The sequence below is a fragment of the Danio aesculapii genome, chromosome 3 (genome assembly GCF_903798145.1).
Source record: "Danio aesculapii chromosome 3, fDanAes4.1, whole genome shotgun sequence".
Taxonomy (NCBI): Eukaryota; Metazoa; Chordata; class Actinopteri; order Cypriniformes; family Danionidae; genus Danio; species Danio aesculapii.
In genome coordinates this window covers 6,354,720-6,374,394 of record NC_079437.1, presented here as the reverse complement: position 1 = coordinate 6,374,394, position 19,675 = coordinate 6,354,720, and the positions used below count along the sequence as shown (strand labels likewise).

General features: G+C 36.3%; 1 protein-coding gene across 1 annotated transcript in view; it reads right to left on the bottom strand.

Annotated features, from left to right (window-relative positions):
• The window catches only part of zmp:0000000896 (caspase recruitment domain-containing protein 10), a 41,919-nt gene extending 35,292 nt beyond the window's left edge, over positions 1-6,627 (bottom strand). The window contains exon 1 of the mRNA XM_056452998.1: positions 6,524-6,627. Within this exon, the coding sequence (XP_056308973.1) occupies positions 6,524-6,530 (7 nt within the window). The 5' untranslated portion in view covers positions 6,531-6,627. The remainder of the gene's footprint in view (positions 1-6,523) is intronic.
• Between the last annotated feature and the right edge of the window lie 13,048 nt (positions 6,628-19,675).

The window sequence follows — 19,675 nt, the reverse complement described above, 5'->3', positions numbered from 1 at the left end:
ATGTTAATCCAGCAGGTGGCGTCTTTACAGCAGCAGGAATAATGGTGTTTCCCTGGTTACTAAAGTAAACAAAGCAGCGTGATGTCAAATCTAGCAGGATTTTTTTTCTATTTCATAAACTACACAGCATCCCAATATTCAACATTAAATTCAGGTAAACTTTAGCATACTGATACTTAATTTAATACCTTGTAAAATAGCATTTAAGACTTTTTAATACTTTTTAAGGGGCTTAAATTTCTCTAAATTGATTTATTAACTTTTACTACTTTATAAGACCCTGTTACATTTCGCTAAGGAATGCTGTTTTCATTAGCTATATTTTAAAAACATTTAATTATTAAATAATATTAAAATCAACAGGTAAAATATATTATTCAGATCTAATTCTAATTCAGACAAAACAACAAACATTATGGGCCCTATCATACACTCGGTGAAAGAAGGAGCAAGACGTGTTTGGCGTGATTTGTTGCTATTTTCAGACCAGCACAACTCTAATTTTCACATTTTGCTCCACGTTGTTTAAATAGCAAATCTATTTGTGCCACTCTGTGGACTCATGGGTGTTCTGGTCTAGAAAGGAGATGTGTTCAGGTGCATTGTTGACGTGTTGCTATTTTGAAGAACTGAAATAGGCTGCGCCATTGACCAACTTATGCGCCTGTGCAGGTCCAAAACGCTTACACATTGCTTAATACACACAGGATGTTCAGCAACACACAAATATCTTTACAGATGAAAACAATTAAAGGATTAAAATATTACAAACATTATTATTTTCTACATAAATATAAACACCACTGCCTCCATGCCTTCTCCACCTTGGGGGGCTTTTTACAGTTTATTCAGGACAATCTGCATGTGTATAATGTTATTATTATTAGCAGTATTATTGATTATATGCATATTTATATTTGTTTTAATAACAACACGTTTAGATTTGCCCACCTGTGGGTTTTTGGAGACGTCTGCATCACCATATGGGGCATCAGAACAGGACGTGTGTTTGAATATAATTTTTGACCACACTTCATTATTATTGTTCATTTATTCGTTTGCTGGAAATTAAAACTGAATTTAGAAATAGCTTTGAAGCAAATCTTTGCGCTTAACAAAGGAAATTAAATATGTAGGCTAATGGATGTGTTCAGTGGAGGGAGTTTTCACCGTTTCCTTACTCCACCAAAGTAAAGGAGTAAAGAGTAAAAATAAAGTAAAGTGAAAGTAAAGAGGCCGAATGGAAGAGGCTTGTTCTTTATCCTCGCGCTGCAGATGCTCTGTTAAACTGTTTTCTCGCTAGTGAAGCGTTCAGTTTTTACACTTACAAAGTCCATCATGTAAATAGCAAATGCGCTATGGCGTTATGTAACTGACCCGTAAAGGGAATGGGAGATGAAATGATTGGTTTAATGCACGTTATACTCAAAACACACCCAGAACACATTAAGAGAATAAGCACAACCCTCTTAGACCATGCGCCAGGGCGCAGAGCGTATTTTTCAGTCCTTAAAATAGCAAAAGTGATTTCAGACACGCCCTTAATGTTTCAGACTTTGTATCTAGGTCATTAAAATAGAGCCCTTAGTCTTTTAAACGCAATGAATGAGTGAAAACCTCAGCAGATCTTCTGACTCTGATTGGCTGTAGTCATGTTCATTTTCTTGTCTTGACTGTTTATTTTCAGCTCTGGCTTCAGCTCTGAGCCAATAGTAGAACAGTAACTACTGGGGAGGCGGGGCTAAAGATAGCAAGGCCTTATCTGATTGGTCAAATTGATATAAACCACCTTTTCATTACGGTTTTTCTCAATCGCTTTGGTCCATTTCTTAGATCAGAATTGAAATTCTCAAAACGACCTATTCAATCTCCAGATCATCGTGTCAATTGTGCACATAAGAAAAGCAGTCTCTCATTACTTTGAACAAGCTTTGCGTTCATCCATGCAAGTGTTTATGTGCAACTCTCTGATGTTTCCTACATTATCAGATGCTTATGTCATGTTGATCAACATTGATTATAATGGTCTCTGTCTGAATAGTCTCGCCGCCACAACAGTTAGGTATTAGTTCATAGCTTGAGTCTTTACAATGCTTGAAGAAGCTGTCATAATATTGTCATAATGCATTTTCTAGACCTCTCCATTAGTCCTGAACTGGTCAATTTCTCCCAGGTGATTCTTGACTTTTTCTAATGAAGGTGCGTCTGAAAGGAGATTGTCCTATGTTCACATTTCTACCTGTGCTTTGTTTTCCTCTGTTCTATGCAGGGCTGTATTTTCCTTTCTCATTTATCTCAGATGTTTGTAATATGTATATTATTGCAATAATGATCATTTTGCGATATATTGTGCAGCATTATTGTAAACACGATTTGATTTGCAGGGAGCAAAACACTGTCTCACAGCTGAAGAATGCAGACAGTACCATCCCGGCCTCTCACTGCACGCCGGATACACACACACACACACACATACACTCTTCCATCAGGCCTGTTTATACCTGCACATCTAGAGCAAACCACACTGGGCTTTCTCTTTCAGGGCTCAGGAGACGTAACAGAGATCCTGTATAGAGTTATTAATCCATCATCACTATTGTTTTCTGCTAATGTCTGCATGAATAACACACACCCAGCTGAGTCAATGATCATCACAGATTATTTCACTGCACTGCAGAGCTGGAACATGACTAATGATGGGTCATCCTTAGGTCTTTATTGTTTAATTGCAGACTGTGGGAATCTGAACGCTTATTAAAGAGCCCATATTATGGGTTTTTGAAAATGCCCTTCCATGTAGTGTGTAACACAGCTCTAAGTGAAGTGAAATATCCAGCTAAGGCTTAAATCTGTAAGTGTACAGTGTTTAAAACTATTGATTCATCTATAAAAGAGTCGACTCATAGTGCTTCAAACGAGTCGTCTTGATAACGAGTCATTAGGTGTTTCGCGATGACGCAGCCACGAAACACAAGCCTCGCCAGTAGTTACGCGCGCAAACCAGGGAGATTTGAAACCTGCGGCCCCGCCCACTAACACAGAAAAAACACTAGACACACACACACAGACGCCGCCGGTCCGATGAAGTCACGCTGTGCTCAGATGGATAATATTGACAGTCTCTACCCAAAGATGAAACTGTGAAGAGTCAGTGGTTGAGGTTTATTCACTAGTGTAAGTAAGTGCGATTAAAATTGTTGCCTCGTTTACTCTAGCTTGCAAATTATGTATTTATTGTGTTTTGTTACTTGTTAACCTGGTACAGTACACGCGGTTACTCTTTATATTCTCTTATCACATGTAAGCCACGTTAAAAACGCGACGCGTGCCGCTTTGTTTACGGATTTAACGTTAAAGGCTTTTGTGAGCTCGCGTTCCACTGCCGTATGTCGTTGCTATGGCGATCGTAAGCTAGCTGTGTGTGTGTGTGTGTGAGAGAGAGAGAGAGAGAGAGAGAGAGAGAGAGACTCGCGTCGCTTTCCCTAGTTTTTCTGAGGAGCGTTGTGTGTGTGTGTGAGAGAGAGACTCGCGTCGCTTTCCCTAGTTCTTCTGAGGAGCGTTGTGTGTGTGTGTGTGTGAGAGAGAGACTTGCGTCGCTTTCCCTAGTTCTTCTGAGGAGCGTTGTGTGTGTGTGTGTGTGTGTGTGAGAGAGAGAGAGAGAGACTCGCGTCGCTTTCCCTAGTTTTTCTGAGGAGCGTTGTGTGTGTGTGTGAGAGAGAGAGAGAGACTCGCGTCGCTTTCCCTAGTTCTTCTGAGGAGCGTTGTGTGTGTGTGTGTGAGAGAGAGAGAGAGAGAGAGAGAGAGAGAGACTCGCGTCGCTTCCCCCAGTTCTTCTGAGGAGGGTTGTGTGTGTGTGTGTGTGTGTGTGTGTGTGAAAAAAGCCTTACACTATGAAGCGCGTGTGCACTGTGACTACTTTTATATAGTTGATTACCAGCTGGGCATTTCACTCTCGTGCTGAAGCCTGTCACTGTCTACCAATCGCAGCAGGCTGTCATCGGTCCAATCAGCGCAGATTAGCTTCGCGCTGAGGAGGGGGTTGGGAACAAATGAATCGCTGGACGATTCATATGGGAGTCGTTGGGATAATTAGGTAAAACTAAATGCAGATTATAAGACCATCAAAGTGTTTTATGACCTTGCATGCATATTAGACTGTTGTTGGAGACCCTTACAACCTAAATATGACCCTATTTCATCTATAATATGGGCTCTTTAATCAGTGTGTGTGTGTGTGTGTGTGTGTGTGTTTATTTCTGTATGTGTGTGTGTGTGTGTGTGTGTGTGTGTGTGTGTCTTTATTTCTGTGTGTGTTTGAGTGTTTATTTCTGTGTGTATTTCTGTGTGTGTGTGTGTGTGTGTGTGTGTGTGTGTGTGTGTGTGTGTGTGTGTGTGTGTGTGTGTGTGTGCGTGTGTGTGTCTTTGTACTGTATGTTTGTGTGTGTGACTGTGTCTGTGTTTATTTCTGTGAGTGTGTGTTTTTGTACAGTATGTTTGTGTGTGTGTTGATGTATGCATGTTTATTTGAATGTGTGTGTGTGTTTGTGTGTCTGCTTGAATATTTCTGTGTGTGTGTGTGTGTGTGTATGTGTGTGTGTCTGCATGTTTATTTCTTTGTGTGTGTGTCTGTGTGTTTATTTCTCTGTGTGTATGTGTGTCTTTATACTGTATGTTTGTCTGTGTGTCTGTGTTTATTTCTGTGACTGTGTGTGTCTGTTTGTGTGTCTGCATGTTTATTTCTGTGTGTGTGTTTGTGTGTTTATTTCTGTGTGTGTGTGTGTGTGTGTGTGTGTGTGTGCGTGTGTGTGTGTGTGTGTGTGTGTGTGTGTGTGTTTATTTCTGTGTGTGTGTGTGTTTGTGTGTTTATTTCTGTGTGTGTGTGTGTGTGTGTGTGTGTTTGTGTGTTTATTTCTGTGTGTGTGTGTGTTTGTGTGTTTATTTCTGTGTGTGTGTGTGTTTGTTTGTTTGTGTGTTTATTTCTGTGTGTGTGTGTGTGTGTGTGTTTACTTCTGTGTGTTTATTTCTGTGTGTGTGTGTGTGTTTGTGTGTTTATTTCTGTTTGTGTGTCTGCATGTTTATTTCTGTATGTGTGTGTGTTGTGCGTGTGTCTGCGTGTTTGTGGGTGTGTGTACAGTACGTTTGTGTGTCTGCGTGTTTATTTCTGTGTGTGTGTTTATTTTTGTGTTTGTGTATGTGTGTGTATAAGCAAGACTGTGGATAAAGATGCGTATTAGGAGTGTATGAAAGAGTTTGCGTGTGTGTGTGTGTGTGTGTGTGTGTGTGTGTGTGTGTGTGTGTGTGTGTGTGTGTGTGTGTGTGTGCATGTGAATTAGTGTATAAAGTCAACCCTGAAATTATTCATAACCCAGGGGTATGAATAATTTCGGGCTTGACTGTCATGTATGTGTATGTGTGTGTAACCGTGTCTATAAACACCCTGTTTGAGCAGGATAATAAGTATTAGGGGTATCTGAGAAGTTAGAGTGTTTGTGTGTGTGTGTGTGTGTGTGTGTGTGTGTGTGCGTGTGTGTGTGTGTGTGTGTGTGTGTGTGTGTGTGTGTGTGTGTGTGTGTGTGTGTGTGCGTGCGTGCGCGTGTTCAGGTCAGGCAGGTCCAAACACATGCTGGAATCTCAATGGATGTCTCATAGTGAAGGAATCCAGAGCTGAGTACAACACACACCACTGCACACAAACACAAACACACTAAACTAACTGCACACCAACATAAACACATACACTTCCACAACTAAACAGACTACATTAATATAATTAACGCACTTCTGACAATAGAAGGAATTCATTCAAGTTCCCTGCTGAATAAAAAACAATAGCAACCAGCATGTTGATAATAAACTAACTTACAACTGTTTTGCAAAGGTTATAACGGAAATTATTTAGGTTTTAATGTAAAAATGGCTAGTATTTTTATTTATTTAAATATTTGTGCGTGTTTTCTATTATTGACGTGTTAAAACCAATAAATCATAATGGTATACATACAAAAACACATTAAAATGCACTGATTTTTATCATTTAAACTTGATAGTTTGTAATGGATTTGTAGTGCAAAACATTAGTGACACTTTCTATAGTTTTATTTTAAAGCAGGGATTTAAATGAGAGATTACTGTAAGTATTACACATAATAATAATCACCAAGTCTTTCTATTTCATAATTCATTGTACGGTACATACTTTTTCTTTTTTCTTTCTGTGAAATATTGCTTTATGCCATTGGGTAAACGTTGTTCATCTGTTTATATCCACTGACACAGTTACTACTATCCCAAAGAAAAGGTTTCAATACAGTGAAAGCAGTAAAACACGACAGCATGCACATTCATGATGCTGTCCTCGACAATTAAAGCCACGTTCACCCTTTCAGTTTGAAGAGTACGTGTGTTTTTGATCATAATGATCGATCACCGGATCATCTGATTCGTCATTCTGAATAAATGAATCGGTTCACCGAGCAGCTGATGAGGCTGTGGAAAATGAACCACTGAAAGTTAAATGTCTTACCGCTCATGGTCCACAGCAGATGATCAACAAATGAGGGGGAAATTAAAACAGCGACACTTCAGACAAACACAGAGCAAAGAAGATGAGAAAGCCAGGGTTTTATAGGAGCCTCGTCTCTCTCTCTCTCTCTCTCTCTCTCTCTCTCTCTCTCTCTCTCTCTCTCTCTCTCTCTCTCTCTCTCTCTCTCTCTCGCTCGCTCGCTCGCTCGCTCGCTCTCCCTCCTGTCTGTCAGAAATCAAAACGTTATTAACACGATCGTTTGCATTCGTCTCTCTCCCAATAACAAACACTAAGTTTACCTTAATATGCTTTATAAACTACTTAAAACAATGTATTATTTCAGAATATACCATATATCTAGTCTGTTTCTATGAGAGTTAATAACGGAACACAAAATGCTCGAGTCACGCAATAAAATATGAAAGTCACGGTGTAAACAGTGTGTGGTAATGCTTGTGTTAATATTTAACTAGAATCCGGTGTCATTAGCCACATTCCGGGAAGGTTATGGAGAGAACGGCAGACTTTACCTTATTGTATGATCCACTGGAGGGAGACTCGACACCCTACAACCGGCACCGAAAGAAAACCACTGCCCTTCATCAGTTCACTGCTGCAGGAAACTAAATATTCGACAAATATATGCCATATTTCGCACGAACAGACTTGTATTAACAAAAATAAACTGTAAAGTAACTTAAAATACGTGGATGCTTCAACCAAAAGGACAAATCAATGCGTTGTGGACGCATAAACCGTTGATAAACGAATTTTCGCGGGCAAATTCGAGGTTCCGGAAGTAGTTTTCTGTTTGCAATAGTTCAACTTAAATTTAATATAGACAAAATTTAAGACTAAATTTAATATAAACATATAGACATATTAAATAGTTTTAAAATGTCTACTGGAATTGGAGGTTCATTCAGCTGTGCAGTCCCCTGATTAATGGAGGGACTAAGCCGAAATGAGAATGAATGAATGAAAATGTCTTTTGGAAAATGTACTTATTTTTTGGTAAAAAAAAAAAATAGATTAGCGAATGACACAACAGCAAATGCACTCCAAAATAGATGTTCTTCAAATTATTTGAACACTCTCAAAATATCAAAATAGTTTAATCATTGTATTTGCGCATTATTAAATTATTATAGTCCATGAACAACTATAAAATAAATAAATGACCCAATACCGTAGTTTTCTACTATACTAGCCTACAATACACCACAGTTTACTGTAGTAAAAACTTAAGTAATACTATAGTAATCTGAAGCATTCATTAACAAACATAATACATTTAATACTGGCTAAAAACACCTTTTTACTGTAATGATATTATAGTGTATGTATGCACATTTATTGCATTCATGTCAGTTTAAGACATTATCAAATACATTTCAAACTGAATTAAAATCTATTTGAAAACAATGTCTTAAAGTAACATGAATGCAATAAAAGAGCAGCTATTTATAAAATGTACGATCTGTATTTTATTTATATACATTAGATATATATATACTCTTTTACATTAGTCAGCTATTTAAATGTCAACACCTTTCATAATAGTTGTCCTAAAACAAACAAACAAATACCCATTCTTATCTTGGGACAGCTTTGATTCACTTTTTTGATCAATATCAAATGTTAACTACTATTAACAATAGCCTACTTAAGGACTCCCACAATAGCTTGTCTGTCTCCACCTCCTGAATCTTACATTCAGCTACAATTATTATCAAATAATTAAGTGTAATTAAAAAAAATTGTGTCAATTTTACCAAGTGTTTACTTGTTTGTTTGTTTTCTGTAGAGTTTGTCATTTCAGTAATTAAAAAATATTTCTATTTTGTGTGTGTCTCTGCGTTCTGGTCAACTCTGTTGATTATGAAAAAGCAGAACAATCTGAAAAGCACTGATAGAAAAAGCATGTGACTTGCTCCAAGTGATGTCACTTCCTGTGGCGGGAAACTCTGGAAGATTATGTATAGGTCAACTCTGCTACTGTGATATTTCAATGAATTTCCCACAATAATATGACGAAAATGCATTAACATTGTATTTTAGATGCATGCTATGTGAAGTCTGATCTGAGATTTGCATTTGGAGCTAACGCACAACAATAATAAACAATAATTAAAAGAACAATAAGTAACAGAATCAAAAGTTCCCTGTCACAATTAAGCATTTCGCAATATTCTTTACATTCACAATGGACTCAGTTTACTGTTAATGATACATTAGTTGTTCATCATTCCAGTTCAAGGGAAATCAATGGAAAATGCTTTCATTTAACCACAATTCAGGAATGAGTCAGGTGGGTTTTTTAATAATGTCATGCACTTTATAAAAAAGTCCTATCTTACATCACTTTCTCACAACCTTCAAACCTGTAGTTTTGTCTTCTGAAAGCGTTTGTAAATGCATTTCATCAGCTGAACTATTGTCACGATCTGCTCTCTGCACTTTTATCACAGTCTTGTTTTCATTCCTGACAGAGATTAAACACGGAGCCACCCTGACGGAGGTCTGTTGTGACGCTGTGCTGGAGATGTTTGGCCTGGAGTCTGACTGCATTATAAATGGTTTCTTCATCTTTCATTTGTCGTTATTTATGTCTTCAGCACAGTGCTGAAACCTCAGTTCGAGAGAAGTCCAGCCATTCTGCCACACTGTGACTGTCAAACCTGTTACAGTCAATTCTGTTATTGTGAACTCTGTTATCAACAATGCTACTGTCAACTCTGTTACTGTCAACTCTGTTAGTGTCAACTCTGTTAGTGTCAACTCTGTTATCATCAATGCTGTTATCGGCTACTATGTTATCGTCAACTCTGTTACTGTTAACTCTGTTACTGTCAACTCTGTTACTGTGAGTTCTGTTATCATCAACTCTATTACTGTCAAATCTGTTATCATCAACTTCCCGTCAACTCTGTTACTGTCAATTTTGTTATTGTCAACTCTGTTATTGTCAACGCTGTTATCGTCAACGCTGTTATCGTCAACTCTGTTATCGTCTACGCTGTTATTGTCAACTTTGTTATCGTCAACTCTGATACCGTCAACTCTGCAATCGTCAACTCTGTTATTGTCAACTCTGTTATTGTCAACTCTGCTACTGTCAACTTTGTTTCTGTCAACTTTTTTACTGTTAACTCTGTCATCGTTAACTCTTTTAATGTCAACTCTGTTACTGTCAGCCCTGTTTCTGTCAACTCTGTTATGGTCAACTCTGTTACTGTCAACTCTGTTATCATCAACTCTGTTATCTTCAAGTCTGTTACTGTCAACTCTGTTACTGTTAACTCTGTTATTGTTAACTCTGTTATGGTCAATTTTGATACTGTCAAATCTGTTATCGTCAACCCTGTTATGATCAACTCTGTTATCGTCAGCTCTGTTACATTCAAATTTGTTATCATCAATGCTGGTATCAGCAACTATGTTATCGTCTACTCTGTTATGGTCAACTCTGTTATCATCAACTATGTTACTGTCAACTCTGTTATGATCAACTCTGTTATGATCAACTCTGTTATCGACCACTGTGTTACTGTCAACTCTGTTACTTTCAATTCTGTTATTGTCAGCTCTGTTACTGTCAACTGTTACCATCAACGCTGTTACTGTCAACTCTGTTATCATCAACTCTGCTATCATCAACTCTATTACCGTCAACTCTGCTATCATCAACTCTGCTATCATCAACTCTATTACCGTCAACTCTGTTATCATCAACTCTGCTATCATCAACTCTATTACCGTCAACTCTGCTATCATCAACTCTGCTATCATCAACTCTATTACCGTCAACTCTATTATCGTCAACTCTATTATCGTCAACTCTGTTATCATCAACTCTGTTATCGTCAACTCTGTTATCATCGACTCTGTTACCGTCAACTCTGCTATCATCAACTCTGCTATCATCAACTCTATTACCGTCAACTCTGTTATCATCAACTCTATTACCGTCAACTCTATTATCGTCAACTCTATTATCGTCAACTCTGTTATCATCAACTCTGTTATCATCAACTCTGTTACCGTCAACTCTATTATCGTCAACTCTGTTACCGTCAACTCTATTATCGTCAACTCTGTTATCATCAACTCTGTTATCGTCAACTCTGTTACCGTCAACTCTATTATCGTCAACTCTGTTATCGTCAACTCTGTTACCGTCAACTCTATTATCGTCAACTCTATTATCGTCAACTCTGTTATCATCAACTCTATTATCGTCAACTCTGTTACCATCAACTCTGTTATCGTCAACTCTGTTATCGTCAACTCTGTTATCATCAACTCTGTTATCGTCAACTCTGTTACCGTCAACTCTATTATCGTCAACTCTGTTATCATCAACTCTATTATCGTCAACTCTATTATCGTCAACTCTGTTATCGTCAACTCTGTTATCGTCAACTCTGTTATCATCAACTCTGTTATCGTCAACTCTGTTATCGTCAACTCTGTTATTATCAACTCTATTATCGTCAACTCTGTTATCATCAACTCTGTTATCGTCAACTCTGTTACCGTCAACTCTATTATCGTCAACTCTGTTACCGTCAACTCTATTATCGTCAACTCTGCTATCATCAACTCTATTACCGTCAACTCTGTTATCATCAACTCTGTTATCATCAACTCTGTTACCATCAACTCTGCTATCGTCAACTATATTATTGTTAACTCTGCTATTGTTAAAAAATTGTGTAGTTTTGTCTTCTGAAAGCGTTTGTAAATGCATTTCATCAGCTGAACTATTGTCACGATCTGCTCTCTGCACTTTTATCACAGTCTTGTTTTCATTCCTGACAGAGATTAAACACGGAGCCACCCTGACGGAGGTCTATTGTGACACTGTGCTGGAGATGTTCAGCCCGGAGTTTGACTGCATTATAAATGGTGTCTGTATCGTTCATTAGCCTGTGTTTGTGTCTCCAGCACAGCACTAAAACCTCAGATCGAGAGATGTCCAGCCGCTCTGCCAATGAGGAATGTGGCGAAGGGCAGCCGAGCGTCCGTTCATCTGATCCAAACACATAATCACAGCTTTGTCCAGCAGAAGAATGACTCTTTATGACTCCTTTCCAGCACATTGGACTGCTGTTGTGCCATTAACAGACAGCTGAAGAGGATCTGACATCATCGGCTTGAGGAACTTTAACATTTCAATGATTTCAAAGAGTTTTGTTCAAGTTTCTGCTATGCACAGACACCAGTGAGTCAGGATTACACTCAACTAGCATATTGTTCTGTATTGCAGATACTAAATGTTTTGACAACACTTTAGTTTAGGTCACTTTAGTAAATCAAACCATTAAGTAACACTACAAGCTTAATACACTCTTAATGAGATGTTTATTAATAATCAGTTAGTAGAAGTTGGGTTTTGGTATTTGGTAGGATTAGAGATGCAGAATAAGATTGTACTTTATAACTACACTGTAAAACATGATATGATCAATTAGTCATGACAACATATGTTTTTAGCTCATAGTAACTTATTAAACTAAGTTAATCATGTTCTAACACACGTTGTAAATTACTGCAATATAAATGGCTCCTACGAACTTATATTACACCACCTAAACTGAATAGATTTAACCCAAATATTCCTGATGGTTGTACAAAATGCAGCGAAGAAGTGTCTACCCTTTAGCATTGTGTATGGGAGTGCAATGAGATCCAAACATTTTAGAAAGAGATTCTTATCATGATTGGTGAATTAATTGAAGAAAATGTACATTTGGTTTCCAAGTTATGTTTATTTCATATATACCCTGTAAACCTGGATCTGAACACAAGCAAACGCAAACTATTACATTTTAGTTTACTCCAAGCGAAGCGTGTTATTGCTTTAAATTGGAAAAAAAATCTCAAAGGCCATCCTGTGTCAAGTGGATTAAAGAAATGAGCAATTTAGCTCTGGAAAAGCTGACATACACTGTTAAAGGAAAATTACAAGATTTGTATAAAATATGGACCCCCATTTAACACTTTTTGGACCAGGTGGACCATGCAACATTGATGTTTGAGCTTTCAAAAAACCCCTTGTTGGTGTCTTCCTGTATTGTTCAGATGTCTTACGTTTCAACTAATTTGTTTAACCAACACACACTGGACAGCGGTGAAACGCAAGATACAAAAATGCACTGAACATTGTTATTATTGATTTATTTTTGAATTATGTACTGTTATTATTTGAATTTATGTAATTTATTTACATATAACATTTTTCACATTTTAACCATTTGTCTTTTCATATTTCATTTTGATTTATTTAGAACAGAATCAGATCAGAATCAGTTTTTTTATTGCCAAGTGTGCTTCACACACACAAGGAATTTGTTTTGTCTACAGAAGCTTCCAGTGTAACACAAACACAACACAAAATAAATCTGAAAAAATAAAATAATAATAATAATAAAAAAAGATAAACATTAAACAGATGCGGTTAGTGAAGAAACCTGGATGTTGAGTTGTATGTACAGATTGTTATAATATACAGGTTATAAGGTGCTGTGTACAAGTGCGAATGTAGAAAGTATTGCACATATTTATTGCAAGTTGGGGGGGGGGGGGGGGGGGGGGGGTTATAAATAAATAAAATAAAAAAAATAAATAAAAACAATTTAAAAAAATTATTTATTTTATGTATTTTGTTCTGTAGTTCAAACAAAACCCAATAAAAATATTTTAGGAAAAAAATCATGTTCTAACTTAATTTTATAAGTTTTAAGTCAGTTTAATATAATATAATTTCAATGGACTTATAAAGTTAATTTGATTCAGCTTAAAAATTTAAGACAACCAGGATTATTTTACAGTGTATTAATGAATAATTAATACAGTTTATATCTTAATGATAGGCAGATAATAAGCCAGTAGTTAATAGCATAAATTGTATATAAACAGTTGAAGTCAGAATTATTAACCCCCTGAATTATTAGCCCCCGTTTATTTTTCCCCCAGTTTCTGTTTAATAGTTTTAATAACTCATCTCTAATAACTGATTTATTTTATCTTTGCCATGATGACAGTAAATAATATTAGACTAGATATTCTTCAAGACACTTCTATACAGCTTAAAGTGACATTTAAGGGCTTAACTAGGTTAATTAGGTTAACTAGGCAGGTTAGGGTAATTAGGCAAGTTATTGTATAATGATTTGAAAACAAAAATAGCCTAAAGGGGCTTATAATTTAGACCTTAAAATAGTTTTAAAACAATTAAAAACTGCTTTTATTCTAGCCGAAATAAAACAAATAAGACTTTCTCCAGAAGAACAAACATTATCAGACATACTGTGAACATTTCCTGAGATCTGTTCAACATCATTTGGGAAATATTTAAAAAAGAAAATAAAATTCGCAGGGGGGCTAATAACTCTGACTTATACTGTAGTTCCGGCAGGTTTTGAGCACATTACAGCTCCATATCACTACTCTGAATGATTTGAGATATTTCACAGCTACAGCAGTCGAAAATCACATCAGAACACCACAGAAGGCTTGATTATCTGCTAAATTAATGACCTTATTTTTTCATGTAAGAGCAGGCAAATGCATTGGGACCTAATTCACTTTCATTGATTTTTAACTATAAAAAAGCAGCTTGTTTGGTTTGGTGTGTAAACCGTTCGGGATGGCACAAGTTTTTTTAAATGTATCTTTGTTTTATTTATTTATTTATTTATTTATTTATTTATTTATTTATTTATTTATTTATTTATTTATTTATTAAGTATCTAAATATATTTGGCTTCAGTAATTATCACAATCAATTTGGATCCTTGTTTACCTGCCTTCTCTTTCTACATGTCAAAATGTACAATAATATTCAAAACCTTCTGATATTTGTACATTTTTGGAAAATCCTATAAATAAAGTTGAGGGAAAAACTGCTTGGAAACTGGACGTTTTTTTTTGTCATTAACACATTTGTTGATGTAAGAAGTTTGATAGTCATTGAAATGTGTTATTCCTAGTCATTTACCCATAGTCAGATGAATCAGAAGTCCTAAAACAATCACAGAAAAGAGTTAACTTCCGCATTTCAGAATAAGGTGAATAGAGGAAGAAGATACGAGACACATCTCCGTCATGGTTTTCTTTATAGCCGCTTTGAAACAATGCACACTGTGTAAAAAGCCCACACAAGCACATTTTATAAGCACACGCTGACTGTACAGTGAGTGCTTGCTGTGGGGTTTCTTCCATCAACTGAATGATGGAAGAATGAAAATGAAACCAAGGCGACGTCCTTCAGGAAGCTGAGGAATTCTGCTGCCGAGACCGAAATAGAGCTCATTTGCATTGAAATCCGCTCAGACTGTGAACTTCATTCTGCAGTGATTGATTCCTCAGGAACATGAGAGTTTCCCCTTAGCTGTTTCTCCAATCGCTCCGGTCGTCCAGACACCGAAACTGCAGGAATTCCTGGAACAACATGCATGTCTTTGACAAACTAATGGATAATCAGTAACACAACATTAACTGAGTTCTGTTAAAATACAACATCTATCAAGAAGCTGGAATGTCAGACAATAAAAAACTTTTGCAATTGGAAGATCAAGATAAATAGTACTTAATTTGTCCTCTTGGGAAAAAAATGCAAGTATCTTCTGCTACTTCTGAATGGCAGAGGCTAATAAATGTGGGAAAAAATCTATATTTTAGCAAAGTTTGACATCTTGTGCTAAACTTTTTATATTTCACTCATTAAAATACTCATTGGATAAAAACTGGAGTGTTACTGTGAGTTATTACAAGAGTTCTGAACTTTTATGACTTAAAAAATAACATAGAAAACAATGTTAATGAAGTTACCATATATGGTTTCTCGCCTTATAAAAGGTTAAAAGTTTGCACCCCCAGCTTAATGCATCACTGAGCAATAAAACCTTTTTTATTTAATAGTTGTGCTTGAGTCCCTCTGTTGTCCTCAGAGTGAAAAAATCTATACAATCACAAATTAACTACTGAAAAAGGGTTAAAATCTGCAAAAGATGCTAAAAAAACTGACAAAGCAGCAGGACATGGAGGATTTTTGGAGGAAAAACAGCAGCAGCAACTGTTCAGAACAAACAAGCGACTCATGAACATCCATCACCAAGCAGAAAACACTCTTGATCATCAGGAAAACACACACAGTATCAAAAACCAAGGGTTCACAAACTTTTGCACTGGGTTAATTTAATCATTTAAGCTAATTTTCTGTCTTCAGAATCAGAAAGAGCTTTATTGCCAGGTGTGTTCACACATACGAGGAATTTGTTTTGGTGACAGAGCTTCTACACTGTAAAAAGTTCTTCAAGGGTGTTGTCGATAGGAATTAATTTTAAAAAGTATATTTCTTCCAATAAATTGACTACCTTTTCTTTTTGAATTAATTTAAGTTTTACAAAAGTAAAAAGTGTGATTGTTTTTGTAACTTATTATTACCTATCAAAAAATTGCATTTTACTGACCTTCAAAATAAATTGCTTCTACAAAACTTTATTTAAGTGTTTATATCCAAAGTAAAACGTCACGATCCGCCCACATGCTGCAGCATGCACACAGAACGACGTCGTTGCTCAGAGTGTCACCTGTACCGGACCAGTTTTGGATTTCTGTGGAGTTTGAGGGCTTTATACAACGTGCAACACATGTAAGTAAACTATTTACATTGCATAAAGTTAGGTTTTAGCCAAATGAGCACGCATTTACTGCACTATAACATGTAAACGCATCACCAGGTTTCACACTGTATGTTTGTCAGTTTTGCTGGGCGCCATGCGGCCTTACCGAAGGTAACTTATTGAAATTGTATATTAAACTTAAAACAATTATCGCTAACAGGATGAGTATATGTGAGATATATTGCCAGATTATGTTTCTACTAAGTTTGTGTACTTTTACAAAAAACATTGTCATTTTGTTTTGTCTAGTAATGTTAGCGTTAGCTTTGGTGAATTATTCTGTCTCAAATAATTTGTCTTAAATGTTCAGCCTCTTTCCGAATTAGCTAGCAAAACATTAGTAGCATGGTCTCTCATCCTCGTACATGTGCCAGTTAAAAGTTACATTGACTGCTATGTTTGGAGTCACAGTGATTGTTCTTGCTTGATTTGAAAAAGATGAGGACATTATATTTTTGGCGCCCCTCTGCAAATCATAAAAATTCATACCATTTATTCAACTAAAAATATTAAATATTTATTTTGCATTACAATAACATCAGTGATCCTGATATTTTCCTACAATCTTATTTGATTTGTGTTGCTTCTTTAGAAAGGAGTGTCAGAGGCATAAATAACATGATGGCCAGGACATATAGCTGGAGAAGAACAGAAGTGGTTGCCCAGTCCCCATATCGTCCAAAATTAAAAGAAAGATGGCCTGTCGTCTTTGAACCATTCCAGGTAAATGATTTATCACTGACATGCTGTTCACTCAGTTTTTGTTTAAATGGTGAACAAAGATGTTTTTGTGATTCACACCACATGTTTTATGGTGTATTACATTGCATAAGAATGAAAGGTTGCCAATACTTTACACATATTGAGTGTTCCAAATAACAGACAAACAATTGATGTATTTCAGATAAATGAAGAATTCCGAAGGTGTACTGCAGTTCCACTACAATCAGTGTTTATATCCCAGCTGGACAAGTACACAAAAATTTCTTGACCTGTTTAGTGCGACGGGTGGAGCAGCTAGTCAGCGCATCAAGAACTTGTTATTGGAACTGATACAGGTGAGGCAAAAGTGGAAACAATGTTGCAGATGCATATTATTGCAATAAGTACTTTATTTACTCGTTTTGCCTAATTGGGTGAATATGAATTTCTAATTAATTTTAAGGTTAAATATTAAAAATGTGTGTGTGTATGTATATATAATGAAATGGCTATTCTGGCTCTGTCAAAAGTTCAAAACACACGTACAAACACCCAAATGTATGTGCAGAAACCAGGGTCCCAATTTAATCTTTTGGTCATCCAGTTGCTTGTAGACTTGATTTAAAAAATACTGTCCTATTTTTCAACTGCAGTTTCACAAAAGTAAAATCTTTGTTTTACATTATGCAGGAGTCATAATTATCTGACGATATAACTGTAAGAGTGGCATTTTCAGTTTTGCCACTTAATGTTCTGTTTTTTTCTCATACAGGGAAAAACAGAGAGCAGTGTCCATGAGGACTTGAAAATGCTCAATATGCACATATGTCTGCCGTGAACCAGATGCGGTGGGCTTCATCATTGAGGGAATCCCAGTGCTTACTGATCTTGAAATCTGGCCAGGGCATGTTGCCTGCTTCTGGGGATGTCATGCTCTGAACCTGCAGTATCCACCACAACTCTGCAAAACATTTAAGGTGTTCCAAAGACTTTTTGTGGGACTAGACATAGTGCGCACAAAGCCTTCCTCCGGATTTATGACACTAAAAAACAAACATCTGAGTTTGAGCAAATGCCAGCCTCACACTAAATGGCAATCTTGTTTTTGTTGAATTTTCCAGAAGATTGTTGTGAATGTTTATGTGTTAATTGGCTGTGGCTTAGAGGTTCTGTTTCTTTCACTCTTGTTCGATGGACAGTTTAATTTAGAACAATGTGGTTGTCAAGCACATATGACTTCAGTTCCTGGATATGTCTGCAGCTTCTGGGCACGTGATGTGCTGAAGTTTGTTTTATGTCAAGTGCTGAGGTCAAATGCCCTTTATTTTATTTTTATGTCAAATATTTTATTGGAATATAGCACTGACTGTACTTCAAACATGTTCTTGTATTAGTTTATTATGTATTGGTACATATGAAAATGTATTGTTGTGCACCAAATTCATTCCGTATATGTAAATTGCTCAGGTCAAGAGTCGCTATTTTATTGTCAGTGTTTAGAGTACACAGATTGAACTTTAAAGGTGTTCTATGCTGTACTTAAAGATGAAGTTAAAAGTTTCTGTGATTCTAATGTTAAAACATTAAAATTGATTATAGAAACTTAGTGCACCCAGTTTGTATATGGCAACTGTTTTAGAGTAATAAATGTTTGAAATGAATACAACTCTTTCTTTGTTAATTAAAATTGTGGCAATGCTAACTAATTATTTAAATTGGATTGTCTAAATTAAGAGTAATAGAGAAAATGATTTAACTAAAATCAAAAAGTTTAAATTTTTTTTTAAATGTTACTTATTTTAATTAAGTGGTTAAACTCAAATATTTTGCTTTATATTGTAGACTCAACTTAATTTTTTAGCATACAGCAAAATAATAATATTGATTTTTACCAAATCAAAATAACAAGAAGTTCACTAAACTTACAAAAAGTAGTTGGAAAATGTTGCCTTAATTTTTTTGAGTTGAATCTAAGTAACAGTTTTTACAGTGTACAGTGCAACAGGATTACAGAGACAGGACAAAAAACAGATCATAAATATAAAGTATAGAGTAAATAAAGTAAATAAAGTAAGTAGTGAGTGCAAATATACAGATTGACAAGTGTATGTACATGTTTATTACTATATACAACGTTATATGTGCAGCTGTTATGTGCAAATTGGCATGTAAAGTGTGTTGTTAAATAAGTGTATATGTGTATAAAGTGTATGGCAAGTAGTGATGTTGGTTCCACAATTATTATCATCAAGTGTTCATGAGATGGATTGCCTGAGGGAAGAAACTGTTTCTGTGTCGGGCTGTTCTGGTGCGCAGTGCTCTGTAGCGTCGACCAGAAGGTAAAAGTTCAAAGAGGCAGTGTGCTGGGTGTGAGGGGTCCAGAGTGATTTTGGCAGCCCTCCTGCTCGCTCTGGATAAGTACAGTTCTTGGGGAGTAGGAAGGGTTGTACCAGTGATTCGCTCAGCAGTCCGAACATAGTCTTGTTGACTATGTGCACTTATCTGTTGAATAAAATGTCTGCCTTTGTAGGATGTTTCTTATTTTGTTAAATTTATTCTCATTTAAAAGACACTCGACTTAAAACAAAGCCACAAATCTTTGTAAGGCTAGGAGGCGCTGTCTTCAAATTCGTCAGGTATCTTCAGGACACACAGTCAGTGATTCACACCAAAGTTTGTGTCAATATTTTAAAGCGATGAAAAGATATTGCTGTTTATAACACATTTACTGAATGGATTGCTGGGAGTGCTGCGGTGT